The following is an 18,517-nucleotide window of genomic DNA, read 5'->3' as shown; positions in this document are numbered from 1 at the left end:
AATTTCCTTTTTCCTTCTGGGGTTTTCCATATCATGTTATTGCATCACCATAGAAGCTGCATATTTCTCTGAAATGAAAATGGAAAGGGGGCCAAGGATAGTAAAGAACTATTTGCATAATCTGAACAACAAATTGTGCCTGGAAATGCTGATGTACAAAGCATATCAGCAACATCAGTAGAAATACAGTATATTGAAACGAAATATAAACCCAAGTAATGCAAAGATACTATAGACCAACCAGCATCCGGAATGAAAGCAAAAGTTAGCTTCTTCCCCATCCTATACGATTCCAAAGTGAGCATTGCAAAAGTTTAGACAACTTTCACCCCAAAAGGGAAGAAGAATTTAGCACAAAAGAATGAATAAATGAGAGCACCAGAAGATTTGAGTATACCTTTATTGCATGAACAAAAGCATCAAACAAGTTCAGTCCTTGCCTTCTTGTTTAGAATTTGGATTCAATATTTTAGTTTATTTCAGTTTGAATGCTCTGTCCCACTGGTTACCATCTAGTAAAATGTTATGCACTACGTAAAATGTGATCCTACACTAATTTTTGTGCCATTTAATCCTTCTAGCTATATTTTGAAGCTTGGGTTTGGGGATACCTTTATTATGATGGGCTGTGCCTAACCGAAGTAGGCAGAAGAGAACATCTCACATAGTTTTTTTTACATGTCCAGTATTCACAAGCACATGGTCTGGGTGCAATGCATCCTTTTAGATTTAAATTCATTGCAAAGGTGAGTTCACTTGAATAGCTGTTGATTCTCCACCCCACTTCTTTATGGCAGCACTGGGGCTAGAAACAGGGTAAAAGAATCCATATTCAGAATCAGTTGCTCACTAGCTCTTGATAAAAATATGTATGGGAACCAAAATTTTCATTATTTATTAGTAATATGGCCAAAGGATCCACATATCCAACACCAAAAAGAAAACAATAAAGGAAAACTAGGCAGATAAATGAAACAGAAAGAGGGAAACCTTCAAAAGCATCATCACTGATACTGTCTAAGAATTATAATTCATCACTGTGTTTGAATGACTATTCACAAACAAAATATCGACACATCATAAGCACAATCATGGTGCGTTATACAAATTCGAGAATCAAGCTTAAACATAATCACTACAACGAAGCAGCATCTTTGTGACTTTCATCACTACTGGTTCTCAGGACGTGCTGGCATTGTCAAGCCTGTCTCAAAATGAAATCGCAATTGAGCAGCATCCAGCCTATTTTAAGCAAAGCCATCAGATACAATGTGCTTTCCTTGCATTCAAACAACATGATTAAAATATAACCAAACACACACCAAATTTCCTCTTTAATTCAAATTCTAAGAATGCTAAAAGTACTACAATTAGACTGTTCGGGATTAGCAAGGCCAACTTTTCACATGGCATATATTGTTAATGTCAGTACAAAAACAGCCTAAGGGTGATTCAGTATAACTATGAGCCTATTCTAACTAAATAAAAACAAGCAGTGCAGACAGACAAAATGCAACACCATATAGAAGGTCTGCAGCTGCACAAGAAAGACAGCTTTATGCTTTAGTGGCACACATATCCACATGGTTCCTTATGGCCCTGCAAGAATTCAGCAATATGTTATTCAAAAGATAAAGAGACATAGCATTGCAGAAATTGTGCAATCAGAAACAAACATAGCGTCTTGGTTTACTACTCACATGAGAAAATAAGTACAACAGAACCTTACTACATGAAACAAACAAGGGGATTATAATATTTGATCTTCAAAGAATAGACATGCCTGAATTTGTTGATATGAGCATGCTTACATGTACAATTGTTCTTGTGTGAGATAGAGAAGCATCACGACTTTAGCTGACAAAGGCAAACTGATCCAAATGTAGTTTTGATCTTTAAGATGAGCTATGGATTATAATTATTGAAAATCCGAGGCAGCTTTTCCTGATCTATGGACTTTCTGTTTTTTATCAATAGTTTTCTTTTACCTCCTATAAACCACTAAGACATCCTACTTTCTTAATGCATATTCACCCAAGGTATATGACACAACTACAGAGGAAATTTATTTCAGAATATGTGTTACTATTCTTTAGGCAATTGGCAACAGACAAGAAAATCCACCAGCATAACAACTATGCAACATCTTATAGATCAACTGACTTCAATATATGTAACAGCAGGAACATATCAAGCACAGATGCTACAAGAACACAAAGTTATACAGCCTACTCAAAAGGATTCCCAACAAAATATCAGAAATTGTTCTCTATAACCTATTAATAAGATGCTAGAAAAAGCAGATCCAATGAATAGAGTTTTCCTTGTTTTTAGAGCCTTTCACTCATGCTTGATCTCCATGGCCAATGCCATTACCAATCTCCTTAAAGTATTAATGGATTATCTCTTGTATCAAACCTTTGGCCCATTAAGCTAATAGAATCGAGGTTATGCACAAAAATTATATATGCAAGCTTGAATTTGACATTCATAGAAAGCCAAACTGAAATAAATCTCAAGCCCATACGTATTAATTACAAGTCAGTAAAGAAAATAACAGGTGGTGCACTTACCAATCCTATGTCATTTCACTTTCTCCCTCATTAGATGCATCAGAATCACTTGAATCATTAACATGATTTGCATCATTCAGACTGCCAGTATCTATCCCTTTGTCAAGTAATGCCAAGCTCTCCACATAACTACCAACAAATAAAAGCCCTGCCTCTGCCTCAATTCCAAGATTCTCCATTTGTCGGCAGTTCAAATCCAGTGAAGCCAGCTCTCCACCATCCACTTCCAATAAAACTTCCCTATTCTTCCTAAACCCCAATACCCTTGGCAGTGACTCTCCACTTTGGTCAGTCAAATGTAACACCTTATTCCATGACTCATTTACACCATACTCCTTCATGACCCACATGTCAAGCTGCTCACCATCTTCCCAATCTCTCTTAAGCACTGCAATGGAAGATTCCTCATATTTCATAATGGACAAATCCATAGGACACAAATCAACTAAACTCTCTGGCAACCTTATCACATTAAATTTCTCAGTGCTTATATCAAAACCCAAAACCATATTCCTGAATCCACCATCCTTTCCTCTCTGATATCCCAGCCAATGCACAGCCCCATTCACAAAGGCCGAGAACTCATGCCCTTCAATACCATACTTCGGAGAAATAGCAGTAACCCTCTTCCAAGAATTTCCATCAAGTGAAAACAAATACACTTCAGTCAAAGTTTCAGCTTCCTCGCCAACTGACATGCTCACAACGTTAAGTAGCTTGTAATCATTGGTTCTTGAATCAAACCCAAATCCTAAAGTTGAATTATAAGCCCTCCCACTCAAGCAGGTGACACCGGGCTTGGGCAAAGTAATGTACTTTTGAATGGAAGGATTCCATAGAATTAATTCAACAGAATCTAGTGGGAAAAAGCCATCTTGAAGACAAACTAACCCATTACATGAACCAACCAATCTAAACCAAGGCGAATTACTCTTGAAAGGGAAGTGAAGCTGCTTGTACTCATCAAAGTCATCATTGTCAAAATGTAAAAAGTAGCTTTCTTTGTCATTCTCGAAAAGCCTGAGAAGGAGGAGGTGATCGTTGGGTTTCGAAAGTGCTGTTTGTAAATGGCTCGAGATGAAAGATGGGCTCTTGATGAGGCTGTTCCAGGCTTTGCAAACTGATCTGCATTTCACCAGGGACTTGACAGGGAGTCTTCTAAGGATTTCCAGGATGACTTCTTGTGGCAAATAGTCAGACATCTTGTTTTTCCTCAGTCGCTTTTTGATGTAATGAAATGTATATATGGATAAGAAAAAGGGGGGAAGAGTGGAACTTCGGAAGTGGCTAAAAAAGCTAGACCTCTTGGTAGAGAAGAAAGAAAAGCATTGGGACTGACTACATGAAGCTTGCTTTGCTCTTCCAAAGAGCTATTATTGGCCCATTGAAGTTGTTGTTGCTTTCTCACTCATACCATAATATTTTAAGAATTTATTTTTCTTCTCACCTAAAACTTTTACATTTCTCCATGAGATAAGATTTACTAGAAAGCAGGAAAAACCCCAAAACAAACCACATATCCTGACGGCCAGATATTGGACACAATGTATTTACTGGCCTTTGATGGAAGGAATGTTTCTGTGGAAGAAAAGAAAGGAAGAAACAACAAATGAAAACATTGGTTTTTCTTTCCTGTGCTAAACCAAAGAGAAACACACAACACAGAACCATAAATGATAAAAGATTAACCAAAACCCAATAGTGCCAGATGACCAAAGTAATTTGGACAAAAAGGTGGGCGTGGTCGGTGCACCAACGCCACATCACACGCATATTTCATTGACTTTTTTACTAAGGCTTTTGACTCAAACCACCGCCCAAGATCAGTAATTAAAAGTTATGGAGTACTTTCAGAAACTCTGAGCAAAGAACTTAAGCCCCTCTGTTGCCAGGGAGACTTGAAACTCCGCCTTTCTTCTTCAAGATTTTGATGACAAGCAGTTGTTTAGGTGCAAATTTAGTCGAGATGTCTTCAAGTTTCATATGAATTTGGCCATTTTTCTTCTGTTAGTTCATAATTTTGTATCAAAAATCAATCCCACAATCCAGGGTCATTGTCTTCTTCCAATTCAGTCAAGCATATCTCATCTAAAATCAAATGTGGTCATCTAAAATTCTTCATCCAATTGATCCAGCTGGTTGTTTCTTGCTATAAAGCAAAAATGATTTATCTGGTTTGGGTGTTTTCTTATTAACTGTTGCATGTGCTCATCCATGAGATTGAGATTAGGATAGCTTTAATCAAAACCATCATAATAACCTGCTTGACTTCAGTAGTCAAGCCACGAGACAGATATGACTTGGACATCTGGAATATCCCTCACTCCTCTTCAATTCAAACTTCAAACATTATACAGTTGAGATATCTGCATACAACAATTGTCTTTTACAGCAAAGACTTTTGACTTTAATATATTTACATTGTATAGATACCATTACTGAGGCTATGTTACTTAAAGATATCATTGCCTTGGTTTTCTTATAAACTGCTCTTCATTGGACTTGTATTTGATAGATCAAAAACTTTAGCATTGGAAGGACAGACAACAGAGATAACAAAGAACAGAGAATCTGAGGAAAGAATGAGTAATAAAGGAATCTCGGAAGTTTGCAAATGATGAAGAATGCAAAAGAAAACAGCAAAGGGAACCAAGTGCAAATTGAAGGCCTGTCACGCTCAACAGTCGTAGCAAGCAAACAAAGAAAACGTATAGCCTCAGCTTACAAGGATTGAAGAGTAGTCCAAGCCCAAAATGCTGTGGCTCCTCTAGGTATTATAACATGCCAAACATGCAAAATCATAGATTAAACAAAATTTGACTCATGTTACCAGGGAAGTGCATAAGTTTAAGCAACAGATGAACCATAAAAGAATCCTCTAAGTGCATTTAGCCATGTATGCCTCCCATCCTTGAAGGCGGTATTCACGAGCTGCCTCTGCAGGGTTTGCTGCCTTAATGATTCCACGACCCACAATTATTATGTCACTACCCCTATCAAAGATGACCTGGAACAACATCATTTATCTCAGTTATTAAAGCTGAAATAAATAAGAAAAATGCCACTGAAAAGGAAAAAGATCTCTTGCACACCTGTTCAACATCCTACAACTAATTTATTTGGTTAATGATCCTACACTGATAGTTGGACCATGTACACACATACATACATAACAGGCACACAAATATATAATGCTTTTTAAGGGAAAAAATTATAGAACTAGTGATGATGGAATAAAATACTTACAGAATATGGAGTGTTATACTGCTGGCCTAGGGCATCACCACCCTTAACCATTTGAACTCCGGGAGTTGCCTGAATGAATGCTGGATTAACTGGTGCCCCAGCCCAGGATGCTGGATTGACTGAGATGAAACCAATGACAAAATCAGAATGCTCGTCAGCAATTTTTACTGCAGCAGCTGTGTAGTCTCCCTTGGCAAGGTTACCGGCAGAGCTCATCTCAGCAAGTAGCAACAGGCCCCTACCACGTGGCAAACCCTAAAGCAGCTCACCAAAATTAAAATTATGAGAAAGATTAGCTTAACTCCTTATTGTAAATCTTGCTAAAACTTATACTAAGCAACTATAACGAACCTTCAATTTGAGACCATCCACAATTCCAGGACCAGATATTATGTGTGCATTAACAATATCAGCCCAATCCAATATATGGAAGATACCTCTGCAAAAATACACGACCAGAAGCCCTTAGACAAGAGCAAGGGCACCCAACAAAGTAACACTTTGTACTGCAAAAACTGAGTATTACCCTTCATACTGCATTGTGACTGTGTTACCAATGTCTGCAAACTTACGGTCTTCAAAGATCAAAAAGTTATGTCTTTCTGCAATCTTCAGTGGAAATGTGGAATACAGCATTGTTAGTTCAACTTAGCAAGAACTTCTTTACTAACTATCAGTTCACAAGATCCTACATAATCGAATGGAGGTTGATAACTGTCTTTTACAAAGGCAACACCCTTTTCAATTAGACAAATATCCACACAAGTTTAACTAGTAATCTGAAAATAGAAAGCAAGGGTAACATCCTCAGTGAATTGTAACATAGTTATATTGACACTGGATATAAAAATTATTTCCTGAGCTGGATATAAAAATGATTTCCCGAGCATGACCATAGCTTGGAAAATGTATGCATAAGGCATTTAACATAAGCATTTGAGATATACCGCACGAAGTTTAGAACCAAAATCTGGAGTGAAATCAGGCAATATATCAACATGGGTCTTCAATAGACAGATTTCTGGTCCAACCTACACAAAAGTTCAAATATTGAGAAAGAGAATTTCAAATAATTAATCAGCCAACCAGAAAGAATTTTCATATTACAAACATTCAATAAAAGCATAAGGACCAAACAGCCTTTCCTCTTGACAGAAATCCTTTTAAAATCCAGGTCTAAATTTAAACATTAACATCAATTTAACCTTGTTCCCAACCCCACAATATTAAGCTTAACTCTTAAGCACAACTCATATCACATGAAAATAACATGAACAGAAAAGAATTGATATACAAAGACATGGCCAAGTAATATAAATGGGCTCCAAAACAGGTCCCAGCCAACCCCAAAGACCCATTTGAAATGGCTAAATATGAGTCAAACAAACCTAATCATGTATTGGATTAGACCACCTAGACATGGTTGAATTTTTTTTTTTGATATCATGTAGTTGTCTGATGAGGATGAGGACATATATATCTCCAAATGCTGTAACTGTGCCTAAGTTTCTCAGCATACGTACCACAATATTCTTCCTTGAGGCCATCAACGCATCCTAAGTGAGTAAGACTATTTGTCAAAGAAAAAAAACAATAGAAACAGTAAGACTCCAAAAGAAAGATCTAACACAAAATTCAACACTTCCACCCGTGTTGTAGACTTGAAGCCCTTTTTCCCCTACATTTTAAAGTGCTTAAACTTAGGGCCTGTACATTTTTCTGTCCCAACTCCTAAATGTTAATCTCCATCCAAACAAAGAAAAGAAAAAGAATAAAATTCCCAAAGATTTCCTTAGAAAGGTGTCATGCCAGGCTGCCACTCCAAAAGTTTAAACATAAAAATATCCGGAAAATTCAAGCACCACTACTTTTTCCCGGAGAAAGGAAATAAATAAAGATTCTAAAGCAAATCACAAAAGCAAATCACACTAAACATACTATTATAACCAATAAAAAATAAAAAGATAACCTATTTCTCATCATTTTCCTCAGAAAATTTTCCACTTTCCCAAGAAAAAGTGATCTAAAAAAGAAAGAAAACTCATTTCCCATCACTCTCCCTAGAAAAATTTCAACTTTAACAAGAAAACGAATAAACTCAAAACAGAAAACAAATTTTCCATCACTTTCCCTAGAAAATTTCCACAACATTGCTAACAAATTGAAACCAACGCACAAACAAACTCATCCCAAGTTACCTTCTCAGCAATATCAAGCAACTCAGCAGCAGTCCCAACATCCGCAGCCAAACAAAGATTACTCTCTTTCTTAACCATAACCTCAAAGAGCTTTTTCCCAGTTGGATTCTTAGCTAACTTAGCCCTGTCTTCAAACGCCAAACTCTTAATCCTCACTTTCTCCACCTTAGGCACAGCCACTTTCTTATTCTCCTCCAAAAACCTCATAACCAACCCTTCCATCTCTTCCTCTAATTTCCCTTTCGCTCTCAAAACCTTGACCATCTCCGTCAAAGTAAACAGCGCGTGAAGTTTAATCCCATTCTCTTCCAACGTCTCCCTCCCGCCTTGTTCCCTATCAATAACCACGACGGCGTCGGTCACATTGATTCCCAACGCTCGTAGCGGCGTCGCTGTTTCAAGAACGGATGCTCCGGATGTTACAAGGTCTTCTACAATCAAACAAACCTGACCCTTTTCGTAAACGCCTTCGATGGACTTGGCAGTGCCATAATCTTTGACTTCTTTGCGGCGCATGAGCATGGGGATGGAGGAGTCGACAGAAATGGAGGTGGCTATGGGGAGAGCGGTGTAAGGAACGCCGCAGATGAGGTTATAGGGTGTTTGGGGAGGGAGAGCGGAGATGAGAGAGTGGGAGATTTGGCGGAGGAGGGAAGGGTAGGAGACTATGAGGCGCAAGTCTATGTAGATAGGGGAAGAGATGCCGGATTTTAGCTTGAAGTTGCCGAATTTGACAGCAGAGATTTCGTGGAGTTGGAGGATTAGGGACTCTGTTGATGACATTTTTGCGGCGGTGGTGGTGGTGGTGGTGCTGCTACTCGTGATGCTGGTCGAGGAGGAGGGAAAGTGGGGAAAAGAGAATGAATTTGTGTTTTCTATAAAGCAGAGTTATAAAAAGGTTTAAACTTTAAAATTATTACATGTTTGGATGGGAGAATGGAACTATTCTCCAATTCCTCATCTTCCTAATTTGGTTTAGAAGAAAGGATATATTTGGTATTTTATAAAATTATAGTGTTTGATATATAAATAAAGTAAGTTTAAAATATAAAAAAATAATATTATAAAATTTGATTTATAAATATTTTATTAAAAATATAATATTAATTTTTAAAATTATATTTTATTAAAATGTAAGTTTAATATATTTATATTTTTTATTATCAATTTTTATATAATATTATCTTTTTAATATAATTTTAATATTATATATTTATATTTTTTATTATCAATTTTTATGTAATATTATCTTTTTAATATAATTTTAATATTATATATTTTATTTTTATTATAATTTTATATATTTTTATTTTATTTTTTAATATAATTTTTTATATTATATATTTTATTTTAATTTTTTAAAAAATAATACAAATTTTATTAACAATCACTAAAACTATTAAAAATAATAAAAAAACATCTCTGAAAATCAGGATTGACCATGAGGATTGGGAGAAATTTGTAACCCTTCCAAACATTGCTATAGTCAGCTTCCATGGCCTTAGCCATTTGGGTTTGATTCAAGAATTGATGATCCAAAGTTTTGTAAGTTGTGCACCTATATTTAATTTAAACATTTATTTTTTTGATGGTTTTGTGGTGTTAATATTTAATTTATTTCTTTCATTTCTGCACTTGTGTGATATCTGCTTCAGATTTGTTTTTTTGTTACTTTAAATTCACCCACATTAACTTAGTTACTCCAACTATTTAACATTTATGCAAAAGGCATTGGGTATTCATAGTCTTATCATTCTATTGCCTCTTGATGAGATTTTCTTGTAAGGTTAATGATGGGATTAAACTGTACTAATGCAAGAGAAGGTCCAAGGTAGCATGAGTCTGGCCACATATTACAGATGCAGGCTGCTGCAGCCATGGCTGTGTGAAAGGGAAGGATACTTGTTAATGACATGCTGTTGCTCTACCCTTTTATTCTCTCTTTTGACATCATGTACAAAGAAAAGTTTTAGAGATGGAGAATGAACTGTACCATTAAACTGATTGGATAATGTCTTATTGTCTTCAATACATGCGTTAACAGTTCTTTTTCTGAAAACAAATTGCTTTGGTTCTTGATATAAGTAGCCTTTGAACTTAGTTGGAAGGATTGCATGGGAAGTTTATATTAATCTGAATAGAGGACAGATTGAAGGTTTTGGTTAGTCCTTACAACATTGGAGATCAACTCTCCTTTATTATATAATTAGTGAACTCCAAGGTAGAGGCACAAAATTTAGCATATAATCACAGGATTCATTTACATAGTCTATGTGATCAAACTATGCTACCATGGATTGGAACCAAATAAAACAACAGAATGAAGTTTCCAGAACTTGTTGCACCTGTCAAACGCAAACGTCAAGGCAACACTAACAACACAAGCAGCTACAACTGCAATAAAGGAAAAGGCAGCAAGTGAAAACCAGTTTTGTTTTCATGAATTTCATCTGTTTTCGAGAGTATAGGGAGAGAGAGATTACAATCCACTCCAGAATCCATTCCCTTTGGAGTTAGATTTCCCTGGAGGATTTTGGAGATTAAAGGAATGGAAGTAGAGGGAAAGAGAATGACTTTGCGCTTTATATGGAGCAGAGTTATAAAGTTATTAGGGTTTAAACTCCATATAGAAGTTAGTTAAGTCGATTGGAAGAGGTCCTTAAAAGAAACGTCAAAGCAACATCATACACCAAATCCTCTTTCTTCCGAAGAAAAGCAAAAAGCAGAGTTACCACTTTCCTTCCCTGTTTCCTCCCAATCCGAAAAACAATATAGGAGGGTAAGAGGATGTTACAGAATCTACCCAGAAAGGATGTCAGAACAAGGGATAAGAGGGTGTTACGGAATCTACCCAGAAAATATGTCAAAACAAGGGATCGTTCCATGCTATTTCCCTGAAGAAATCTTGCTCCAAATCTTCTGTAATCTACCCACCAAATCCCTGGGCAAGTGCATGTGTGTATGCAAAGCCTGGAACTGTCTCATCAAAAACCCGTCTTTTATTTCCACCCACCTCAACAACCAGTTAGAAAAATCTTCCAGAAACAATAACCACAACTTGTTCCTTCTTATAACTAGATTCCCTGGAAGAGGAGGATTCAAATCAGAATACTTTTTGCACTTTGATGACCAAGAATTCAGTGAGTACACTCAGCTGCAATACGGCCCACTTTATTATCATGATGTTGTTGGTTCTTGCAATGGATTGCTTTGTTTGGTGAATTTGTCATCTAGTACCATTCGCAAGTTCATGTTATGCAACCCCATTATTAGAAAGTGTGTTAGACTCCCAAAGCCACGTCTTGCTAAATGGCCATGTCAAGCTACTTTTGGGTTTGGATTTGATTCGAGAAGGAACGACTATAAAGTTTTGAAAATCACCAAGAATTCTGTGACAAGCAATATTAAGGCTGAGCTTTACTCACTTAAAAAAAATCTATGGGAAATATTAGCTCCACCAAAATATGATCTTTATTCCGTTGATTACATGTTTTTTGTCAATGGAGTTGTTCATTGGATCGGTTTTGAGAGAGTGGATGATGATGGGCAGAGTGGGATTAAGTGTTTGCTTTTGGGGTTTGATATGAGTAACGAGGTATATAAAGAGATTATCTTGCCCGAGAGTTTGAGTAATGTACCTCACAGTCACCACTCAAGGTTGTCACGGTTGTATGTCGTTCCATATGCTGAATTGTCATCAATTGCAGTAATTGAGGACTGTTTTGATGGCGGACGAACTATATGGGTAATGAAAAAGTATGGTGTGATAGAGACATGGACTAAGATGTTCAGTTTTGGAAGAATAGAAACCGGGCATGCCCCGACCTTTTTTAGTCCCGTCCCAAGAGTTTTGGGGTTTAGGAAAAATGGGGCTTCCATGCTCACGGCTTGTAGCAACTGGCAGGTGTTTTCTCACGACCTGGAGAGCAGTGAAATTGAGAACCTGGAAATTCAGGGAGAGGTTTTTTATGTTTTTAGTTATGTGGAGAGCCTAGTATTACTTGACCAAGTAACTGATGCTAGGAGTGAGAGTGATGCTAGTGATGAAGCAACTGACTATTCAAGTGATGACGAAGTAATTGATGCTTGAAGTGAGAGTAATGCTAGTGATGAAACAACTGAAGATTCAAGTGATGACCAAGTAATTGATGCTTGGAGTGAGAGTAATGCTAGTGATGAAGCAACTGACTATTCAAGTCATGACCAGGAAATTGACGCTGGGAGTGAGAGTAATGCCAGTGATGAAACAACTGACGATTCAAGTGATGACCAAGTAATTGATGCTTGGAGTGAGAGTAATGCTGGTAATGAAATAACTGACGAATCAAGCGATGATGAAGAAGATTATACAAGAAGCGCACATTGAGGCTATCCGAGTTTGATAAACAATAAACAAGTTTCAGAGATGGAGAAAACTCTTTATGATGTTATTTGATAAACCTCACTGTTTTTTGTATCATGCTTGAATTAGTTTAAACATAATGATGGTCATTAGATGCTCAACTTGAGGCCACCTGAAGACCTTTTTGACACCCCCTAATTGTCCACTGCGATCCCCAAGTCTGATGGCAGGACAACCACACCTCAATTTACACTTTGTAAGGAACTGCACCATTAGACTACTTGGATAATGTCTTAATTCTGTTTAATACATGCATTAACACTTGTTCTTCTCAAAACAAATTGCTTTGATTCTGATATAAGTAGCCTTTGTACTCATGGGAAGCTTATATTAATCAGGATAGAGGACCGATTAAAGGTTTAATTTGGTCGGTTTTCCCAATATGGGAGATCAACTATCTCATATTATATAATAGGTAAACTCCAAGGTAAAAAGGCACAAGATTCATTTACATGGTATATGTGAACAAACTCTGCTACTATGGATTGAAACCAAAGAAACCAACAGGGTGAAGTTTCCAGGACATATCAAAAGCAAATGTCAATGCAACAGTAACAACACAAGCCGCTACAACTTCACAAAGGGAAAAGCAGCAAGTAAAAACCAGTTGTTTTGATTAATTCCATCTGTTTTTGAGAGTAGATGTGCCAAAGAGAGAGTAAGAGCAGAGGGAGAGAGTGATTGCAAGCTATTCCAGAATCCATTGCCTTTGAATTTGGTTTTCCCTGCAAGATTTTGGCCATCTATGGTTGGGCAAATTGCCATCTGCGGAGATACATGAGGATTTGGTCGTGTAGGCAAGTGAGGATCTGCTGTCATGAAACCAAAGTACTAGGTTATTGGCTGAACATGCTCATAGCTTTAAATGCTAGGCTTGATTATAACTTATGCCAACATTTATGGTCAAATCATTTATTCATAACAGATAATAAAGAAGCCTACCTTTCCTAACAATATGTATGTAAGTGTTTGTGTTTTATATGGATAAATTTAAAAATAATATAATTAATTAATCTGGATTTTAAAAAATTTTAAATATGTATACAAATATGTTTATTAAACATATAACATAATGTGATTAACATGCTTTTTAAATGTGTCGGGTTAAATTTTATACGACAGAACACGATTATAATTTATAACTTAAGATTAACACAATTGATATGAATAACATGATCAAAACAATTTAATTAAAATATATATATTTTAAATATTTATTATTCAAATTTATAACAAAAAATTATAAAAATTATAATATAGTACACGATCACAATTTATAACATGTTTACACAATTAACACCATTAATACGAATAACATGATGAAACAATTAAATTGAAATATGTACATCAAAAATTTTTATTATTCAAATTTATAATAAAAATTATAATATTTAATATCAATATGTTATAAATATATGTGTTAATGCCCATTATGTTGCTCAATTAAGTCAAGCAGCACAAACAAAGTCAAACAGCCCAACGGTCTTGGGATGTAATCTGATTTAAACCTTTATATTTAATTATATAATTAAGATTAGGATTCAATTTGAATGTTGTAATCTGATTTAAACTTTTAGATTAGATTATATAATTAAGATTGGAATTCAATTTGCATATATTATCCATTTAAATTAAATCTCTTAACATTATCTTTTATCTTTTTTTTATTACTTTTTTGTTTAATATTTTTTTGAAATTATATTTCTCAACAAATAAATCTTAATCATAAAAATATTTATATATATCATATTAATTGATCTTTATAGTAAGCTAACTTGCCATCTTTGTTTGGGTGAATTGCCATATGCGCAGCTACATGAGGATTTGGTCATGTAGGCAAGGGAGGATGTGCTATCATGAGACCAAAGTAGTAAGTTATTTGCTTTCAAAATCATCAAACTCTATTCATTAAAACTTATACTAACATTTTTCATCAAATCAATTATTAATAATAAACATAGAAGAAGCTTACTTTTGGCATTAAAATTGGCAATTCGTAAATATAAGATAATAATAATTATATGGTTAAAAACGAACATGATATGATTAATTAATAGTGTCAAGATTTTAAATAATTTTAAACACATAAATACAAACATTTAATAAACATATAACACAAGACGATACCATTAATAGATTTTTTAAATATGTTATATTAAATTTTTTATTTGTAATTTATTTATACAAGTAACAATATTGATACGATTAATACGATTAAAATTATTAAATTAAAATATGAATAATTAAAATATAATCTTATTATTTAAATTCATAAAAAAATTATAATAGTTATCAAATATAATAAAATTTAATATTAAAATAAATAAGTCTAGACTTGTACAAAATTGACCACGTGAGTCTCAATTGTCTACTAAATTTGTGAACACCGCACGGAGACGAGGAGACGTAGGTCTATGAAGATAGCGGAAGAGACGCTGGAATTTAGGTTGAGTCGATCGGAAGAGTTCCCTACAACTACAAGAAAGCTCAAGCAAAAGCCAGCAATTAGGGGGTGCTACAGAACCTGCCCAGAAAAGATGTCAGAACAAGCGATGATTCCATACTATTTACCTGAAGAAATCTTTCTCCAAATCTTCCGTAATCTACCCGTCAAATCCCTGGGCAAGTGCATGTGTGTATGCAAAGCCTGGGACTGTCTCATCAAGAACCCGTCTTTTATTTCCACCCACCTCAACAAGCAGTTAGAAAAATCTTCAGAAACAATAGCGACAACTTGTTCCTTGTTATGAGTAGGGACCCTGGAAATGAATTCAAAATGCGATACTTTTTGCAGTTTGATGACCAAGAATTCAGTAAGTACACTCAACTGCAACACGACCCTTTTACTGACAAACATTATATAGTTGGTTGTTGCAATGGATTGCTTTGTTTGGTAGACTTTAAACTTGGTTTCAATGGCAACTTCATGATATGCAACCCCATTATTAGAAAGAGTGTTAGACTCCCACAGCCTCAACCATGTTTTAGTGGCTTGCCACATAATTTTACTTTTGGGTTTGGATTTGATTCGAGAAGAAACGACTATAAATTTTTGAAGATCACCAAGAAAGGTGGGTTAGCCGATGTTCAACTTTACTCACTTAAAAAGAATTTCTGGGAAATATTAGATCCACCAAAATATGATTTTATTCTAATGATTTCATGGTTTTTGTCAATGGAGTTGTTCATTTGCTTGCTGTCCAGAGAGTGAATGATCATGGGCGTAGTAGGTGTAAGCTTTTGCTTTTGGGGTTTGATATGGCTGATGAAGTTTTCAAAGAGATTATGTTGCCTGAGAGTTTGAGTAATGCAGTTAACCGGTCACAGTCACGGTTGTGTGTGCTGTCACATGGTGAATCGTCGTCAATTGCAGTAATTGAGTCTTGTGTACGTGGGAATTGTAGTATATGGATAATGAAAAAGTACAGTGTGGTAGAGACATGGACTAAGATGTTCAGTTTTGAAAAAATTGAAAACAGATGCTTCCCACGGATTCTTGGGTTTAGGAAAAATGGGGGTTTGTTATTGAGGACTTCTGAGGTTTCACAACAGCTGAAGATCAGCAATGAAATTGAGAATCTGGAAATTCATGGAAGATTTAGTTATATTTTTAGTTATGTGGAGAGCCTAGTATTACTTGACCAGGTAATTGATGCTAGGGATGAGAATGGTGCAAAGAATGTGAGTAAAGCTAGTAATTCAATTAAGGGAGCAACTAACGATTTTACTAAAAGTGCGGCTGGTGATGAAGCAACTGATGATTTAAGCGATCACTGAAGATTGTACAAGGTACACAGCCCAAAACAGGCAAGTATATGTAGCTTGTATTTGAACAATAGTGTTATATTTTGCTAATTATATGTTGGTTGGACATGTGAACATTTAATCTCAACTTTTCCCTAAATCTAATTCTAGAATTCCTGCCTATACTTGTCTTTGAGCTGCTCAATTGCTCTGTAGTGTAGATTGTTAGGGTCGGTGCTGAAAGCATTTGCTTTTAGTTTGCTTCCATGGTTTTATTAGCCATTTGGGTTTGATTCAAGGATTGATGATCTCAAAGTTTTGTAAGTTGTGCGCCTATATTTAATTTAATCTTTTCATTTCTGCACTTGGGTGATATCTGCTTCAGATTTGTTTTTTGTTACTTTATATTCACCTACATTAACTTAGTTACTCCAACTGTATATTATTTAAGCAAAAGGCATTGGGTATTCATAGTCTTATCATTCTATTGCCTGTTGATGAGATTTTCTTTTAAGGTTAATGATGGGATTAAACTGTACTAATGCAGGAGAATGTCCAAGGTAGCATGAGTTTGGCCGCATATTACAGAAGTAGGCTGCAGACATGACTGTGTGAAAGCAAAAGATACTCGTTAATGACATGGTGTTGCTCTACCCTTTGATTCCCTCCTTTGACATCATGTATAAAGAAAAGTTTTAGAGTAGAGACTGAACAGCACCATTAAACTGCTGGGATAATGTCTTATTGTCTTTAATACATGCATTAACAGTTCTTTTTCTCCGAACAAATTGCTTTGATTCTTGATATAAGTAGCCTTTGAACTTGGAAGGATTGCATAGAAAGTTTATATTAATCTGAATAGAGGACAGATTGAAGGTTTTGGTTAGTTTTTCCAATGTTAGAGAGATCAACTGTCTTATACTAAATGATAAGTAAATCCCAAGGAAAAGGCACAAAACTCAGTATATAATCCCAAGCTTCATTTACATAGTATATGTCAACAGACTATGCTACTATGGACTGAAACCAAATAAAACCACAGGGTGAAGTTTCCTGGACTTGTTGCACTTGTCAAAAGCAAATGTCAAGGCAACAGTAACAACACAAGCCGCTACAACTGCAATAAAGGAAAAAGCAGCAAGTGAAAACCAGTTGTTTCAATTAATTTCATCGGTTTTTTAAGAGTATATGTGCCAAAGAGAGATTTAAGAGCAGAGAGAGAGAGAGATTACAATCCACTCCAGAATCCACTGCCTTTGGAGTTGGTTTTCCCTGGAGGATTTTGGCCATCTTTGGTTGGATAAACTGCCATCTGCGGAGCTGCATAAGGATTTGGTGGTGTAGGCAAGGGAGGATCTGCTATCATGAGACCAAAGTAGTAAGTTACTGGCCGAACATGCTCATAGCTTTTATTGCTATCATCATCATCAAAGTCTATTGATTAAAACTTATACCAACATCTATCATCAAATCAATTATTAACAACAGATATAGAAGAAGCCTACCTTTGGTATAGTTTTGATCGTATTGAGTCATGCTGCAATGAAGCCCTTGGCAAAGTTGGAAAGAAGAAAGTGGGGAGAGTAGCTAGCTAGATAACTATAAGATGGAACAATGGTGAGAGATTAATATAAAGAGATGAGAAAGTGGAGTAGTTATAACTTACCAAGGTATTTGGTAGATAAGGTAAGACTTGTTGGTATTTTTTACTAAAAAATATTTAGAAAAGAAATACAGACAAAAAAAATTGTGACGAAAGAGTAAATCTTAATCTCATGAAAGCTATCCAAAACTTATGCCAACTAATCTAAAATAATTGGATTTATGTTGGTGGCAGTAATTAGCATAATCTTGCAAAGATTTTTCTTTGTTTTCCTTATTATCAAGACCAAAGTTAAGAGAAAATAGTCTCATTCTCCACTCATTCTACCCCAAATTCTTCTCTGATCCATGTAGCAGGCTAAGCTCTTGCCTGTGGAGCACTGATGGGTTTTCTTAGTGCAACCCATTAGAGACTTTGCATTATCAGCAAGCAGTTAAAAGAAACCTAGTGGATGTCACAATGAAACCTTAAAGAGTTGGGAAGATTGCTAAGTTGAAATTTTAGAATGTGAAATTTAAATTGCAGGAAACATTGAATATTCATTTCATTTTGTTTGTTTCAGAAGGCTTTGTGACTGTGTCTTACTTCATTTTGAGGAGGCAACTTATGATTCAAGTGATGCACTCTCAGAATATGTAGCAAGGAAGACATGACAGAACAAGCAAGTTCTTGTTTATGGTATACTGCCTGGTTATACATGTGAACGCTAAATCTTATACATTATTCATCCCTTTGACAAACCCAATCTTGT

The 18,517-nt window shown here is 35.6% G+C and overlaps 2 protein-coding genes and 1 pseudogene across 2 annotated transcripts; 1 reads left to right on the top strand and 2 right to left on the bottom strand.

The window, feature by feature from the left end:
* LOC18593862 (F-box protein CPR30) lies at window positions 992-4,168 on the bottom strand. The gene is made up of 2 exons (XM_007021262.2): window positions 2,574-4,168; window positions 992-1,599 (listed from the first exon to the last, which is right to left on the bottom strand). Exon 1 carries the CDS (start codon window positions 3,773-3,775, stop codon window positions 2,579-2,581), a length of 1,197 nt encoding a protein of 398 aa, XP_007021324.2. The 5' UTR covers window positions 3,776-4,168; the 3' UTR covers window positions 992-1,599; window positions 2,574-2,578.
* Window positions 5,159-8,908, bottom strand: LOC18593861 (uridine 5'-monophosphate synthase). Its single transcript, XM_007021260.2, has 6 exons — window positions 8,018-8,908; window positions 6,767-6,850; window positions 6,346-6,428; window positions 6,171-6,258; window positions 5,820-6,074; window positions 5,159-5,580 (listed from the first exon to the last, which is right to left on the bottom strand). The coding sequence occupies exons 1-6, from the start codon at window positions 8,798-8,800 to the stop codon at window positions 5,452-5,454; spliced, it is 1,422 nt and encodes a 473-aa protein (XP_007021322.2). The 5' UTR covers window positions 8,801-8,908; the 3' UTR covers window positions 5,159-5,451.
* LOC18593860 lies at window positions 10,760-17,049 on the top strand (annotated as a pseudogene).

Source organism: Theobroma cacao, chromosome 7 (genome assembly GCF_000208745.1).
Source record: "Theobroma cacao cultivar B97-61/B2 chromosome 7, Criollo_cocoa_genome_V2, whole genome shotgun sequence".
Lineage (NCBI taxonomy): Eukaryota > Viridiplantae > Streptophyta > Magnoliopsida > Malvales > Malvaceae > Theobroma > Theobroma cacao.
The sequence above is the reverse complement of the archived record's forward strand: the minus strand, read 5'-3'. Positions and strand labels throughout refer to the sequence as shown.

Bases quoted from the DNA above. Each gene is read 5' to 3' on its own strand.
- LOC18593862 (XM_007021262.2), bottom strand. From the start codon at position 3,775: ATGTCTGACTATTTGCCACAAGAAGTCATCCTGGAAATCCTTAGAAGA.
- LOC18593861 (XM_007021260.2), bottom strand. From the start codon at position 8,800: ATGTCATCAACAGAGTCCCTAATCCTCCAACTCCACGAAATCTCTGCT. The intron at 6,075-6,170 runs GTTCGTTATAGT...GAGCTGCTTTAG, and splicing joins TGGATGGTCTCAAATTGAAG to GGTTTGCCACGTGGTAGGGG. The intron at 5,581-5,819 runs GTAAGTATTTTA...ATGTTGTTCCAG, and splicing joins AGTATAACACTCCATATTCT to GTCATCTTTGATAGGGGTAG.